The 14,961-nt window shown below is 45.9% G+C and overlaps 1 protein-coding gene across 2 annotated transcripts in view; it reads left to right on the top strand.

Annotated features, from left to right (window-relative positions):
* CRACR2B (calcium release activated channel regulator 2B) overlaps positions 1-14,961 on the top strand; it is a 182,451-nt gene that overhangs the window by 111,867 nt on the left and 55,623 nt on the right. For both annotated transcript variants that reach the window (XM_063944771.1, XM_063944770.1), the window contains exon 3: positions 772-883. In XM_063944771.1, coding sequence (XP_063800841.1) covers positions 772-883 — 112 coding nt within the window. The remainder of the gene's footprint in view (positions 1-771; positions 884-14,961) is intronic.

The raw sequence follows: 14,961 nt of genomic DNA, 5'->3' as shown, positions 1-14,961 counted from the left end.
TTTTACGTATTATTGTCCTCTACAATGTATGTGATTCTCTTTTAAATGTATTTGTATATGTTGGAAAACTCCTCTATTTAAAGTGCACCACATGCCCCTTACATGCTCTCCAGACCTCCCCACATGCCCCGCAGACCACCAACATGCCATCGGATCTTCCCAAATTCATAAATGCTCCAAAATGTGCAAGTGTTTCTAATTCATACAAACTAGGCATTTCTGGTTAATGCCTGTGTTTATAAATACCCTGTTCACATTATGGACATTACACAGCTCCCTAAAGGTTGCTGCAGTAACATCTGAATGTTCTGCATCTCAAATTCTCTTTTACAGACCGACTGCCAGTACTGTGCAAACAGCTTCTGAGCCACAGGCAGCCTATGAATCTGTTGCAGTTCACAGTGGAGATCATTAGCAGCGGTGGACCCACCTTTCACTCCTGGCCTTTTACAGTTGTGCACCCCATTACCACCCTTATGGTCACCAGACAATTTAATTGTAAGGGTAACATAATGTAAGATGGGCATTTCCTCTGTCAAATAAGCATGCCCCTGGCTTTCTGGGTGCTAGGATGGAGGAGATACGTCAATTTTAATCTATTCACTGGCTCTTCAGAATGTTCTGTGTGTAGTAGCTAGGAGTGCAGGGTGTGATAGCATCATCATTCACTGATGTGACAGTTTCATTATGGTACCTTCAGTACCCCCCCCATAGCATTTATATTAGTAATAGAACCACAGCATTTTTAACTTGTAACTTTATTTTTATTAGAGGCTACAGAATGAACTTCCTCTCACCCCAGACCAATTGGAAGCTGTATTCGACAGCCTTGACCAGAGCAATAATGGATACCTCACTCCTGTGGAGTTCAGCATGGGCCTCGGTAATTTAATATTTTATATTTTAGTCACTGAGTAGTACCTAACAACATTTTGTCCATGCTTCCACTTTTCACCATGATTAGGGAACCACTACAGTGATGAGAGTGAACATGTAACAGATAGTGGGGCAAATTCAATGCGTGTATATATAGATGAAGAAAAAAATTTTAAATGTGGAACTCCACATTTGTATCTTTGTACCATTTGTGTTCCACCTTTGGGGACCTCCATCAATCTCGGGGTATTTTCCATCATCCGGCTTCAAATACTGTACATACCACAGTAACTGGATTGGCTGGTGTGCGTTGAGTGGGTTAGAGAATCTGATTGGACGGCCTAGCTTCCGTAGCACAGCCACAAGACTCCAGGCAAACTTGAATGCAGTAAAGCAAGAAGGATTCTGAGGCTTGTGTGTAGGCCACAAATAGCAGTTTTGATGGCTGGACACTGGAACTTTGACAGGTTCAGCAGAGCATGGATTTATTTAAAAAAAAAAAAAAAAAGCACACGCCTGGAGATCTTTTGTTAGCATCACTTTTTAAGAACAATTCCTTACAAATGTCTATACCAATATTTGTTTGCTAGAGCTTTGACTACATTTTTTATGTATTACAGACAATGAAGGGAAGGGAAGTAAACATTGAAGCAATCCATTCACTTGAGTCAGGCATGTTAAGTTTAGTGGCATGTGATTAACATTACATAATCTAAATAAAGAACTTTTTGGGAGACCTACTTAGATAAGAGGAAGGGAAGGGTAGAGAAGAATATGGGGACTTACACGTGTCTCTTTAGAATCAGAATCCGCTTTATTGGCCAGGTATACTTGCGTATACTAGGATTTTTATTTCAGTTTACAGTGCGGCAGCCAGGGGGTAACATGTAGACAAAAGGGGGGGGGGGGGGAGAGAATATATGCAGTATACAGCTTAAGTAAAAGTACACAGTGTTCTATACAATCAGAAGATCGGAGTAGAGCGACTGGACAGTCAACCAGGCGGTTTGTCAGGAGTTCAGCAGGTGGCCTGCCTGAGGAAAGAAGCTTTTGAGGCTTCTTTTGGTTCTGGTGGGAATGGCCCTGTATCTTTTTTTCCTGATGGCAGCAGGTTGAGCTCGCCATAGCCTGGGTGAGGTGGATCATTGACTATCCTGGTCACCCTTTTTTTGGCTCTGGACCAGTACAGGTCGTGGACAGGTGGGAGGTCAACTCCGATGCTCTTCTCAGCAGACCTTACCACTCCTTGGAGCGTGCGTTTGTCTCTCTCACTGGCGGAGCTATACCAGATGGTAATGGAGGAGCACAGAACAGATTCTACAATTGCGGAGTAGAATAGGAGCAGGAGATTCTGTGGGATGTTAAACTTCTTAAGTTGCCTTAGGAAGAACAGCCTCTGCTGCGCATTTCCGATGGTGGAATGTGCATTTGGTGCCCACTTGAGGTCTCTCGAGATCGTGGTCCCCAGGAACTTTGAAGGAGTCCACTAGCGACACCACACTATCGGCTATGATTAGTGGGGGTGCTTCCACTGGATTCTCCCTAAAGTCTACTACCATCTCAACAGTGTTAGGTGGGTTGAGCTCTAGGTTGTTACAGCTACACCACCGGGCCAACCGATCCACTTCCCGTCTATAGTCCGATTTGTCCTCTTCGCTTATGAGGCCGATGACGGTGGTGTCGTCGGCGAATGTAATGATTTTAATCGACTGGGACTCAGAGAGACAGTAATTAGTGTACAGAGAAGAGCAGGGGTGAGAGGACACAGGCCTGGGGTGCCCCGGTACTGATGGACCGAGCTTGGGTGGAGAATACCCCAGCTTTGACCACCTGTATTCTGTTGGTTAGAAAGTCCACGATCCAGGAACAGGTTGCTTCCGGGACCCCTTGGCGGAGTAGTTTGTGGTAGAGAATGTTGGGAAGATTGTATTGAAGGCCGAGCTGAAGTCTACAAACAGGATTCTCGCGTATGTTCCGGGGCGTGTCCAGGTGCTGCAGGATGTGGGGCAGGCCCAGGTTGACAGCATCCTCAACCCACTGATTCGCTCGGTAGGCAAACTGAAGGGGGTCTAGATGGGGGCTGGTCACAGCTTTAAGGTGGTTCAGAACCAGGCGCTCGAACACTTTCATGACCACAGACATCAGTGCAATCAGTCTGTAGTCGTTCAGACTTGTGATAGTAGGTTTCTTGGGGATCGGAACGATTGTGGAGATTTTGGAGGCTAGCTGACCGGCGCATACCCTCAGGGTAGATGGGGATACACCGTCAGGACCAGGTGCCTTCCTTGGATTGATCCTCTTGAATATCTCCTCCACCTCATGGGCATTCTGCAGTGCTTGAGGTTGGCAATCCAGAGGTGTGGTTCACGGGGAGCTTCTTTGTCGAACCTGCAGTAGAAGAGGTTCAGCTCGTTTGTTAGCCTCTGGTTCATGGCGGAGTGCTTTGGGGGTGTCTTGTAGTTAGTGATGGCCTGCATACCTTTCCATACGGATACATAGTCCTTGGTTGAGAGATCTTGTGGCAGCTTGTCCGAGAACTGCTTTTTCGCCTGCCTGATTCCTTTCGTTAGGTAGTTCCTAGCGCGGTTGTATAGCACTCTGTCTTCGCAGCTGTAGGCCTTCTCTTTGACCCGGCGAAGTTTCCTCAGCTGGGCTTTGAACCATGGCTTGTTGTTGTTGTAGATGCGGTAAGTCTTGGTAGGTACACACATGTCCTTGCAGAATCTGATGTAGGATGTTGTGGTGTCAGTCAGGTCATTCAGGTCAGCTGCCGTGGCTGCGAAGACCTCCCAGTCCGTGAAGTCGAGACAGGCCTGTAGCTGTTTTGACTGCACGGACTGGGAGATTTTCGCAGTCTTTAGGGACACAGGGACAAGGTCTTTAGGGAAACAGGTTTCAGCAATGTATGCAGGGTCCACAACCGATATAAGAAATTATTAACAGTCAAATGACAAAAGTGATCTCTGAACGTTGCCACCAACATTTCTAAATACAATCTTTAAGGGTTATGTAGAGGGCAACATTTTCAGATAATTGCTACAGTTGACGCCACTCAGCCTAGTCATCTTTTTAAATATGGGAGTATTTGGATGTAGCATATTACTGGAAATGACCTGCTAATAATAATGTGCTGCTTTCTCTGGCCTGTGTTCAATCCAAGCTGATTTACATTGCACAGTGCTGTACAATCACAGAGTAAAGACACTGTGTCATTAGTTATTTATTTGTTCCACGCTGCTTGCTTTTAAGAATAGCCTTGTTTCCATAAGGTGGGATACACAAGACAATTTGCAACTGCTGAAATGCAACATAATCATTTTCAAAGGGCCAGTTATCAAAATTCTAAGTTTAACACATCTGTGATGTCTGCCCCTCTAATAAAGGCGATAAAACCCCTCCTTTTAATTGTGAACTCCCCTTCCTTCCTCCCCCTCAATATGACTTCGGTAGCAGATTTTATGAGGTTTGTGTTTGAATTAATTATTTGATTGCAAAGCATGGCTCTTGTCGGATCAGCTACCACATTCAATACACAGCTCCCATTCCTAGAAGTTTGAATGTGTCGGGTAACACTGTGGCACAGTGATAAGTACTGCTGCCTATCAGTGCCTGGGACATCTGAGTGGAGTTTTTATGTGAAGTTTCTCTCTGTACTACAGCTTCCTCCTTCAAAGACACAATAGCAGATTAATTGGCTTCTTATGAGATTAACCCTGGTGTGTGTGTGTGTGTGTGTGTGTGTGTGTGTGTGTGTGTGTGTGTGTGTGTGTGTGTGTGTGTGTGTGTGTGTGTGTGTGTGTAAGTGGTTGGGAATATAGATTGTAAACTCTCTTGGAGCATGGATTTTGTATGATTAAATGTTCTCTTTAAGGCACTGCATGATGTGTAAGCAATAGTAGATAAACCAATGTCCCACCCTGCATTGGCTGCAATGCCAAAAGCAATATGCTCAGTGTTCCTGCATAGGCAAAAGGTTAAAATAAGTTATACAATAGGTTTTCTTTTCAAGGCCTCCAATCCCTTTAACCAGGGGTTCTCAACTCCAGTCCCCAAGTACCCCCAACAGCTTTTTGTTTTGTGGATGTCTTTAACCACTTAACTGACAATTTATTTTGCCAAAAACCGCTCCGAAATGGTCGGGTTTTTTTATGAGTGAATTAGGTGAAGAACATGAATTTAACCCTATCCCAAATGATTTTAGTTAAAATCTATATATTTCTCTTATGTCCTAGAGGATGCTGGGGACTCCGTAATGACCATGGGGTATAGACGGGCTCCGCAGGAGACATGGGCACTCTAAAGACTTTAGATGGGTGTGCACTGGCTCCTCCCTCTATGCCCCTCCTCCAGACCTCAGTTAGATCCTGTGCCCAGAGGAGACTGGATGCGCTGTAGGGGAGCTCTACTGAGTTTCTCTGAAAAATACTTTTTGTTAGGATTTTTATTTTCAGGGAGCACTGCTGGCAACAGGCTCTCTGCATCGTGGGACTGAGGGGAGAGAAGCAGACCTACTTAAATGATAGGCTCTGCTTCTTAGGCTACTGGACACCATTAGCTCCAGAGGGTCGGAACACACGTCTCACCCTCGTTGTTCGTCCCGGAGCCGCGCCGCCGTCCTCCTCACAGAGCCGGAAGATAGAAGCCGGGTGAGTATAAGAAGAAAGAAGACTTCAAAGGCGGCAGAAGACTTCTGATCGTCACTGAGGTACCACGCAGCGTTACCGCTGCGCGCCATTGCTCCCACATTCACACACACTGACTGCACTGTATTGGGTGCAGGGACGCCCTGGGCAGCAATTATAAACTTCTAGGGACACTGGCCTAGATATATATATATATATATATATATATATATATATATATATATATATATATATATATATATATATATATATATATATATATATATATATATATATATATATATATATATATATATAGAGAGAGAGAGAGAAGGGAATTGACACAGCGCCACTTGTGAGGTGGGTTCTCAGTAAAATGTAAAAATGAAGTAAATAAATTGCTCCCTGTGGTGACCCCCCTGTGCCTATTTTAAAAGTTAAGTTATAATTCCATATTATTATTTTTACTGAGATTTTTTACTGAGACATTTGTAACCTCCGGATTTTACTAGTAGTTTTATGGTGTAAACCTACCTTTATGTGATTAATAAAACTTGTTTGTATCATTTTATAGTTTTTTGGCTTTTAAATCAATCTTTTAACAATTGCATTTTAAATTACACCAGTCGCCGGTACCCTTATTCCCCCCTTTTTATATATATATATATATATATATATATATATATATATATATATATATATATATATATATATATATAAAATATATATATATATATATATATAAAATATATATATATATATATATATATAATATATATATATATATATACTGCGGAGGCAGTATATTACAAAAACCCCTGCCAGTATAAAGATTTGAGCGGGACCGAAGCCCGCCGTTGAGGGGGCGGAGCTTGATTCTCCAGCACAAACCAGCGCCATTTTCTCCACAGCACGCTGCAGAGAAGCTGGTTCCCCGGACTCTCCCCTGCTGAACACATGTACAGAGGGCACAAAAGAGGGGGGGGGGGGCACATTTATTTGGCGCAGTGAGTGTATTATAATATAGCGCTGTACTAACTGGGATTGTATTCCAGTGTCCGGTGGCGCTGGGTGTGTGCTGGCATACACTCTCTCTCTGTCTCCCCAAAGGGCCTTATTGGGAGACTGTCTCCATATAGATATATATCCCTGAGTGTGTGGGGGTGTTTGTACGTGTGTTTCGGCATGTCTGAAGCGGAAGGCTCATCTAAGGAGGAGGTAGAGCAGATGATTGTGGTGTCTCCGTCGGCGACGCCGACACCGGATTGGTTGGATATGTAGAATGTTTTAAATGCAAATGTGTCTTTATTACATAAGAGATTGGACAAAGCAGAGTCCAGGGAAGAAACAGGGAGTCAATCCATGGCTTTGGCTGTGTCACAGGGCCCTTCAGGGTCTCAGAAACGTCCCCTGTCCCACGTAGCAGACACTGATACCGACACGGATTCTGACTCCAGTGTCGACTACGATGATGCGAGGTTACACCCAAGGGTGGCCAAAAGTATTCATTATTTGATTGTTGCTATAAAAGATGTTTTGCATATCACAGATGACCCCCTCTGTCCCTGACACGAAGGTATGCATGTTTAAGGAAAAGAAACCTGAGGTAACCTTTCCCCCGTCTCATGAGCTGAACGCTTTATTTGAAAATTCTTATGGCGTACCCTTTCCCCGCGCAGGACAGGTTACGGTGTGAATCCTCGCCCAGGGTGGACAAGGCTTTAGCGCGCTTGTCCAAAAAGGTGGCGCTACCATCTCCGGACACGGCAGCCCTCAAGGATCCTGCTGATCGCAGACAGGAAACTACCTTAAAATCAATTTATACACATACGGGTGCCTTGCTCAGACCGGCAGTAGCGTCGGCATGGGTATGTAGCGCAGTAGCAGCATGGGCAGATAACTTGTCATCTGACATTGACACCCTAGATAGGGATAGCATTTTATTGACCTTGGGTCACATTAAAGACGAAGCCTTATATATGAGAGACGCTGCGAGAGACGTTGGGCTGTTAGGTTCAAGAGCCAACGCCATGGCTATTTGTGCTAAGCGAGCCCTCTGGACCCGCCAATGGACTGGTGATGCCGACTCAGAGACATATGGAAGTTTTACCTTACAAGGGTGAGGTCTTATTTGGGGAGGGTGTCGCGGACCTGGTTTCCATGGCTACCGCCGGTAAATTTTCTTCTTTTGCCTTATGTTCCCCCACAGCAAAAGAAAACACCACAATATCAGATGCAGTCCTTTCGATCGTATAAGTCCAGAAGAGGTAAGGGTAGAGGGAAAAGAATGCCTGCTACGGCTAGTTCCCAGGAGCAGAAGTCCTCCCCGGCTTCTGCTAAATCCACCGAAGGACGCTGGGGCTCCACTGAGGGAGTCCGCGCCGGTGGGGGCACGTCTTCGACTCTTCAGCCAGGTCTGGGTTCTGTCAGACGTGGGTCCTTGGGCGATGGAAATTATATCCCAAGGCTACAAACTGGAATTCGAAGAGGTGCCTCCTCGACGATTTTTCAAGTCGGCTTTGCTAGCTTCTCCCCCAGAGAGGGAAATAGTTTTAGCTGCAATTCAAAAGCTGTATCAACAGCAAGTGATTATCAAGGTTCCCCTAGTCCAACAGGGGAAAGGGTACTATTCAACCCTGTTTGTGGTCCCGAAACCGGATGGCTCGGTCAGAATCTAAAATCCCTAAACCTGTACTTAAAAAAAGTTCAAATTCAAGATGGAATCGCTCTGGGCAGTTATCTCAAGCCTGGAAGGGGGGGATTTTATGGTGTCACTAGACATAAAGGATGCATACCTTCATGTCCCCATATATCCTCCTCATCAGGCGTACCTGAGATTCGCTGTACAGGACTGTCATTACCAGTTTCAGATGTTGCCGTTTGGGCTTTCCACAGTCCCGAGGATTTTCACCAAGGTAATGGCGGAAATGATGGTGCTCCTGCGCAGGCAGGGAGTCACAATTATCCCGTGCTTGGACGATCTCCTGATAAAAGCAAGATCGATAGATCAATTGCTGAAAAACGTGTCGCTCTCCTTGAGAGTGCTGCAGCAGCACGGCTGGATTCTAAATCTACCAAAGTCACAGTTGATTCCAACGACTCGGCTATCTTTCTTAGGCATGATTCTGGACACGGAACAGAAGAGGGTTTTTCTCCCAGTGGAAAAAGCCCAGGAACTCCAGAACATGGTCAGAGACCTGCTAAAACCAAAAAGAGTGTCAGTCCATCAATGCACTCGAGTACTGGGAAAAATGGTAGCGGCCTACGAGGCCATCCCCTTCGGCAGGTTCCATGCGAGGACATTTCAGTGGGACCTTCTGGACAAGTGGTCGGGGTCCCATCTACAAATACATCAGAAAATAAGCCTGTCCCCCAGGGCCAGGGTGTCTCTCCTGTGGTGGCTGCAGAGTGCTCACCTTCTCGAGTGTCGCAGGTTCGGTATTCAAGACTGGGTTCTGGTGACCACGGATGCGAGCCTCCAAGGATGGGGAGCAGTCACACAAGGAAGAAATTTTCAGGGACTATGGTCAAGCCAGGAGGCTTGTCTACACATCAACGTACTGATATTGAGGGCCATATACAACGGCCTACGACAAGCGGAGAATCTTCTTCGCGACCTACCGGTTCTGATTCAATCAGACAGCGTCACAGCCGTGGCTCATGTAAACCGCCATGGCGGGACAAGGAGCAGAGTGGCAATGGCGGAAGCCACCAGGATTCTTCGCTGGGCGGAAAATCACATAAGCGCTCTGTCAGCTGTCTTCATTCCGGGAGTGGACAACTGGGAAGCAGGCTTCTTCAGCAGACACGATTTCCATCCGGGAGAGTGGGCACTTCATCAAGAAGTTTTTGCAGAGATAACAAGTCATTGGGGACTTACTCAAATAGACATGATGGCGTCACGCCTCAACAAGAAGCTTCGGAGGTATTGTGCCAGGTCAAGGGACCCTCAGGCAGTAGCGGTGGACGCCCTGGTGACACCATGGGTGTTTCAGTCGGTCGATGTGTTCCCTCCTCTTCCGCACATCTCAAAAATATTGAGAATCATAAGATGAAAAAGAGTGCAGACAATACTCATTGTTCCAGATTGACCTCGAAGGGCCTGGTATTCAGATCTTCAGGAAATGCTCACAGAAGATCCGTGGCCTCTTCCTCTCATGGAGGACCTGTTGCAGCAGGGGCCCTGCGTGTTCCAAGAGTTACCGCGGTTACGTTTGACGGCATGGCGGTTGAACACCAAGTCATCCTTACTCTGATAAAGGCTAGGAAGGAGGTGACGGCGAAACATTATCACCGTATCTGGAGGAAGTATGTATCTTGGTGTGAAGCCAAGAATGCTTCTACGGAAGATTTCCATCTGGGCCGTTTTCTCCACTTTCTACAGACAGGAGTGGATATGGGCCTGAAGTTAGGCGTCATTAAGGTACACATTTCGGCCCTATCAAATTTTCTTTCAGTAGGAATTGGCTTCTCTCCCAGAAGTCCAGACTTTTGTAAAGGGAGTGCTGCACATCCAGCCTCCTTTTGTGCCCCCAGTGGCACCATGGGACCTTAACGTGGTGTTACAGTTCCTAAAATCTCACTGGTTTGAACCTCTTCAAACGGTTGAATTAAAATTTCTCACTTGGAAGGTGGTTATGTTGTTGGCCTTGGCATCTGCAAGGCGGGTGTCCGAATTGGCGGCTTTATCTCACAAAAGCCCCTATCTGATTTTCTATGTGAATAGAGCAGAGTTGAGGACTCGTCCTCAATTTTTGCCTAAGGTCGTTTCATCGTTTCATATGAACCAACCTATTGTGGTACCTGTGGCTACGGGTGACTTGGAGGATTCCAAGTCTCTTGATGTAGTCAGGGCCTTAAAAATGTATGTAGCCAGGACTGCTCTGGTTAGGAAAACAGAGGCACTGTTTGTCCTGTATGCAGCCAACAAGGTTGGCGCTCCTGCTTCTAAGCAGACTATTGCTCGCTGGATCCGTAACACGATTCAGCAGGCTCATTCTACGGCTGGATTGCCGGTACCAAATTCGGTAAAGGCCCATTCCACTAGGAAGGTGGGCTCTTCTTGGGCGGTTGCCCGAGGCGTCTCGGCATTACTGCTTTGCCGAGCGGCGACTTGGTCGGATTCAAACACTTTTGCAAAATTCTACAAGTTTGATACCCTGGCTGATGGGGACCTCATGTTTGCTCAATCGGTGCTGCAGAGTCATCTGCACTCTCCCGCCCGGTCTGGAGCTTTGGTATTATCCCCATGGTCCTTACGGAGTCCCCAGCATCCTCTAGGACGTAAGAGAAAATAAGATTTTAAACCTACCGGTAAATCTTTTTCTCCTAGTCCGTATAGGATGCTGGGCGCTAGAGATGAGCGGATTCGGTTTTACTCGGTTTTACTCGGTTCTCAAAACCGAATCTTATTGGCTCACGGATGTCACGTGTTTTGGATAGCCAATAAGATTCGGTTTTGAGAACCGAGTAAAACCGAGTAAAACCGAATCCGCTCATCTCTACTGGGCGCCCGTCCCAGTGCGGACATATTTCTGCAAGGCTTGTATATAGTTATTGCTTACATAAGGGTTATGTTACAGTTAAGATCAGTCTTTGGCTGATGCTGTTTTGTTCATACTGTTAACTAGAGATGAGCGGGTTCGGTTTCTCTGAATCCGAACCCGCCAGAACTTCATGGTTTTTTTCACGGGTCCGAGCAGACTCGGATCTTCCCGCCTTGCTCGGTTAACCCGAGCGCGCCCGAACGTCATCATGACGCTGTCGGATTCTCGCGAGGCTCGGATTCTATCGCGAGACTCGGATTCTATATAAGGAGCCGCGCGTCGCCGCCATTTTCACACGTGCATTGAGATTGATAGGGAGAGGACGTGGCTGGCGTCCTCTCCATTTAGATTATAAGAGACTGAGAGAGATTTACTGGAGCTGACTAGGAGGAGTACTGTTACTGTAGAAGTGTAGAGACTGAGTGGAGAGAGTTTACTAGTGAGGACAGTGCAGTTTACTTTATAATCCGTTCTCTGCCTGAAAAAAGCGATACACAGCACACAGTGACTCAGTCACATACCATATCTGTGTGCACTGCTCAGGCTCAGGCCAGTGTGCTGCATCATCTATTATCTATATATAATATTATATATATCTGTCTGACTGCTCAGCTCACACAGCTTATAATTGTGGGGGAGACTGGGGAGCACTACTGCAGTGCCAGTTATAGGTTATAGCAGGAGCCAGGAGTACATAATATATTATATAGTGAGTGACCACCAGACACACAGTGCAGTTTATTTAATATATCCGTTCTCTGCCTGAAAAAAGCGATACACACAGTGACTCAGTCAGTCACATACCATATCTGTGTGCACTGCTCAGGCTCAGGCCAGTGTGCTGCATCATCTATTATCTATATATAATATTATATATATCTGTCTGACTGCTCAGCTCACACAGCTTATAATTGTGGGGGAGACTGGGGAGCACTACTGCAGTGCCAGTTATAGGTTATAGCAGGAGCCAGGAGTACATAATATATTATATAGTGAGTGACCACCAGACACACAGTGCAGTTTATTTAATATATCCGTTCTCTGCCTGAAAAAAGCGATACACACAGTGACTCAGTCAGTCACATACCATATCTGTGTGCACTGCTCAGGCTCAGGCCAGTGTGCTGCATCATCTATTATCTATATATAATATTATATATATCTGTCTGACTGCTCAGCTCACACAGCTTATAATTGTGGGGGAGACTGGGGAGCACTACTGCAGTGCCAGTTATAGGTTATAGCAGGAGCCAGGAGTACATAATATATTATATAGTGAGTGACCACCAGACACACAGTGCAGTTTATTTAATATATCCGTTCTCTGCCTGAAAAAAGCGATACACACAGTGACTCAGTCAGTCACATACCATATCTGTGTGCACTGCTCAGGCTCAGGCCAGTGTGCTGCATCATCTATATATATTATATATCTGTCTGACTGCTCAGCTCACACAGCTTATAATTGTGGGGGAGACTGGGGAGCACTACTGCAGTGCCAGTTATAGGTTATAGCAGGAGCCAGGAGTACATATTATATTAAAATTAAACAGTGCACACTTTTGCTGCAGGAGTGCCACTGCCAGTGTGACTGACCAGTGACCTGACCACACTGACCACCAGTATAGTTAGTAGTATACTTATATTGTGATTGCCTGAAAAAGTTAAACACTCGTCGTTTGACTTCACTTGTGTGTTTTTGTTTTTTTTATTCTATAAAAATAAAACTCATTCTGCTGACAGACAGTGTCCAGCAGGTCCGTCATTATATAATATATAATCTATACCTGTCCGGCTGCAGTAGTGATATATATATATTTTTTATATCATTTATCATCCAGTCGCAGCAGACACAGTACGGTAGTTCACGGCTGTGGCTACCTCTGTGTCTCTGCACTCGGCAGGCAGTCCGTCCATAATTGTAATACCACCTAACCGTGGATTTTTTTCATTCTTCTTTATACATACATAGTTACATAGACATCTTCTCTTTATCAACCAGTCTATATTAGCTGCAGACACAGTACAGTACGGTAGTTCACGGCTGTGGCTACCTCTGTGTCTGCACTCGGCAGGCAGTCCGTCCATAATTGTATACCACCTAACCGTGGTTTTTTTTCATTCTTCTTTATACATACATAGTTACATAGACATCTTCTCTTTATCAACCAGTCTATATTAGCTGCAGACACAGTACAGTACGGTAGTTCACGGCTGTGGCTACCTCTGTGTCTGCACTCGGCAGGCAGTCCGTCCATAATTGTATACCACCTAACCGTGGTTTTTTTTCATTCTTCTTTATACATACATAGTTACATAGACATCTTCTCTTTATCAACCAGTCTATATTAGCTGCAGACACAGTACAGTACGGTAGTTCACGGCTGTGGCTACCTCTGTGTCTGCAGTCGGCAGGCAGTCCATAATTGTATACTAGTATCCATCTCCATTGTTTACCTGAGGTGCCTTTTAGTTGTGCCTATTAAAATATGGAGAACAAAAATGTTGAGGTTCCAAAATTAGGGAAAGATCAAGAGCCACTTCCACCTCGTGCTGAAGCTGCTGCCACTAGTCATGGCCGAGACGATGAAATGCCAGCAACGTCGTCTGCCAAGGCCGATGCCCAATGTCATAGTACAGAGCATGTCAAATCCAAAACACCAAATATCAGGAAAAAAAGGACTCCAAAACCTAAAATAAAATTGTCGGAGGAGAAGCGTAAACTTGCCAATATGCCATTTACCACACGGAGTGGCAAGGAACGGCTGAGGCCCTGGCCTATGTTCATGGCTAGTGGTTCAGCTTCACATGAGGATGGAAGCACTCAGCCTCTCGCTAGAAAAATGAAAAGACTCAAGCTGGCAAAAGCAGCACAGCAAAGAACTGTGCATTCTTCGAAATCCCAAATCCACAAGGAGAGTCCAATTGTGTCGGTTGCGATGCCTGACCTTCCCAACACTGGACGTGAAGAGCATGCGCCTTCCACCATTTGCACGCCCCCTGCAAGTGCTGGAAGGAGCACCCGCAGTCCAGTTCCTGATAGTCAGATTGAAGATGTCAGTGTTGAAGTACACCAGGATGAGGAGGATATGGGTGTTGCTGGCGCTGGGGAGGAAATTGACCAGGAGGATTCTGATGGTGAGGTGGTTTGTTTAAGTCAGGCACCCGGGGAGACACCTGTTGTCCGTGGGAGGAATATGGCCGTTGACATGCCAGGTGAAAATACCAAAAAAATCAGCTCTTCGGTGTGGAGGTATTTCACCAGAAATGCGGACAACAGGTGTCAAGCCGTGTGTTCCCTTTGTCAAGCTGTAATAAGTAGGGGTAAGGACGTTAACCACCTCGGAACATCCTCCCTTATACGTCACCTGCAGCGCATTCATAATAAGTCAGTGACAAGTTCAAAAACTTTGGGTGACAGCGGAAGCAGTCCACTGACCAGTAAATCCCTTCCTCTTGTAACCAAGCTCACGCAAACCACCCCACCAACTCCCTCAGTGTCAATTTCCTCCTTCCCCAGGAATGCCAATAGTCCTGCAGGCCATGTCACTGGCAATTCTGACGAGTCCTCTCCTGCCTGGGATTCCTCCGATGCATCCTTGCGTGTAACGCCTACTGCTGCTGGCGCTGCTGTTGTTGCCGCTGGGAGTCGATGGTCATCCCAGAGGGGAAGTCGTAAGCCCACTTGTACTACTTCCAGTAAGCAATTGACTGTTCAACAGTCCTTTGCGAGGAAGATGAAATATCACAGCAGTCATCCTACTGCAAAGCGGATAACTGAGGCCTTGACAACTATGTTGGTGTTAGACGTGCGTCCGGTATCCGCCGTTAGTTCACAGGGAACTAGACAATTTATTGAGGCAGTGTGCCCCCGTTACCAAATACCATCTAGGTTCCACTTCTCTAGGCAGGCGATA

The sequence above is a fragment of the Pseudophryne corroboree genome, chromosome 11, assembly GCF_028390025.1.
Source record: "Pseudophryne corroboree isolate aPseCor3 chromosome 11, aPseCor3.hap2, whole genome shotgun sequence".
Taxonomy (NCBI): domain Eukaryota; kingdom Metazoa; phylum Chordata; class Amphibia; order Anura; family Myobatrachidae; genus Pseudophryne; species Pseudophryne corroboree.
The sequence above is the reverse complement of the archived record's forward strand: the minus strand, read 5'-3'. Positions and strand labels throughout refer to the sequence as shown.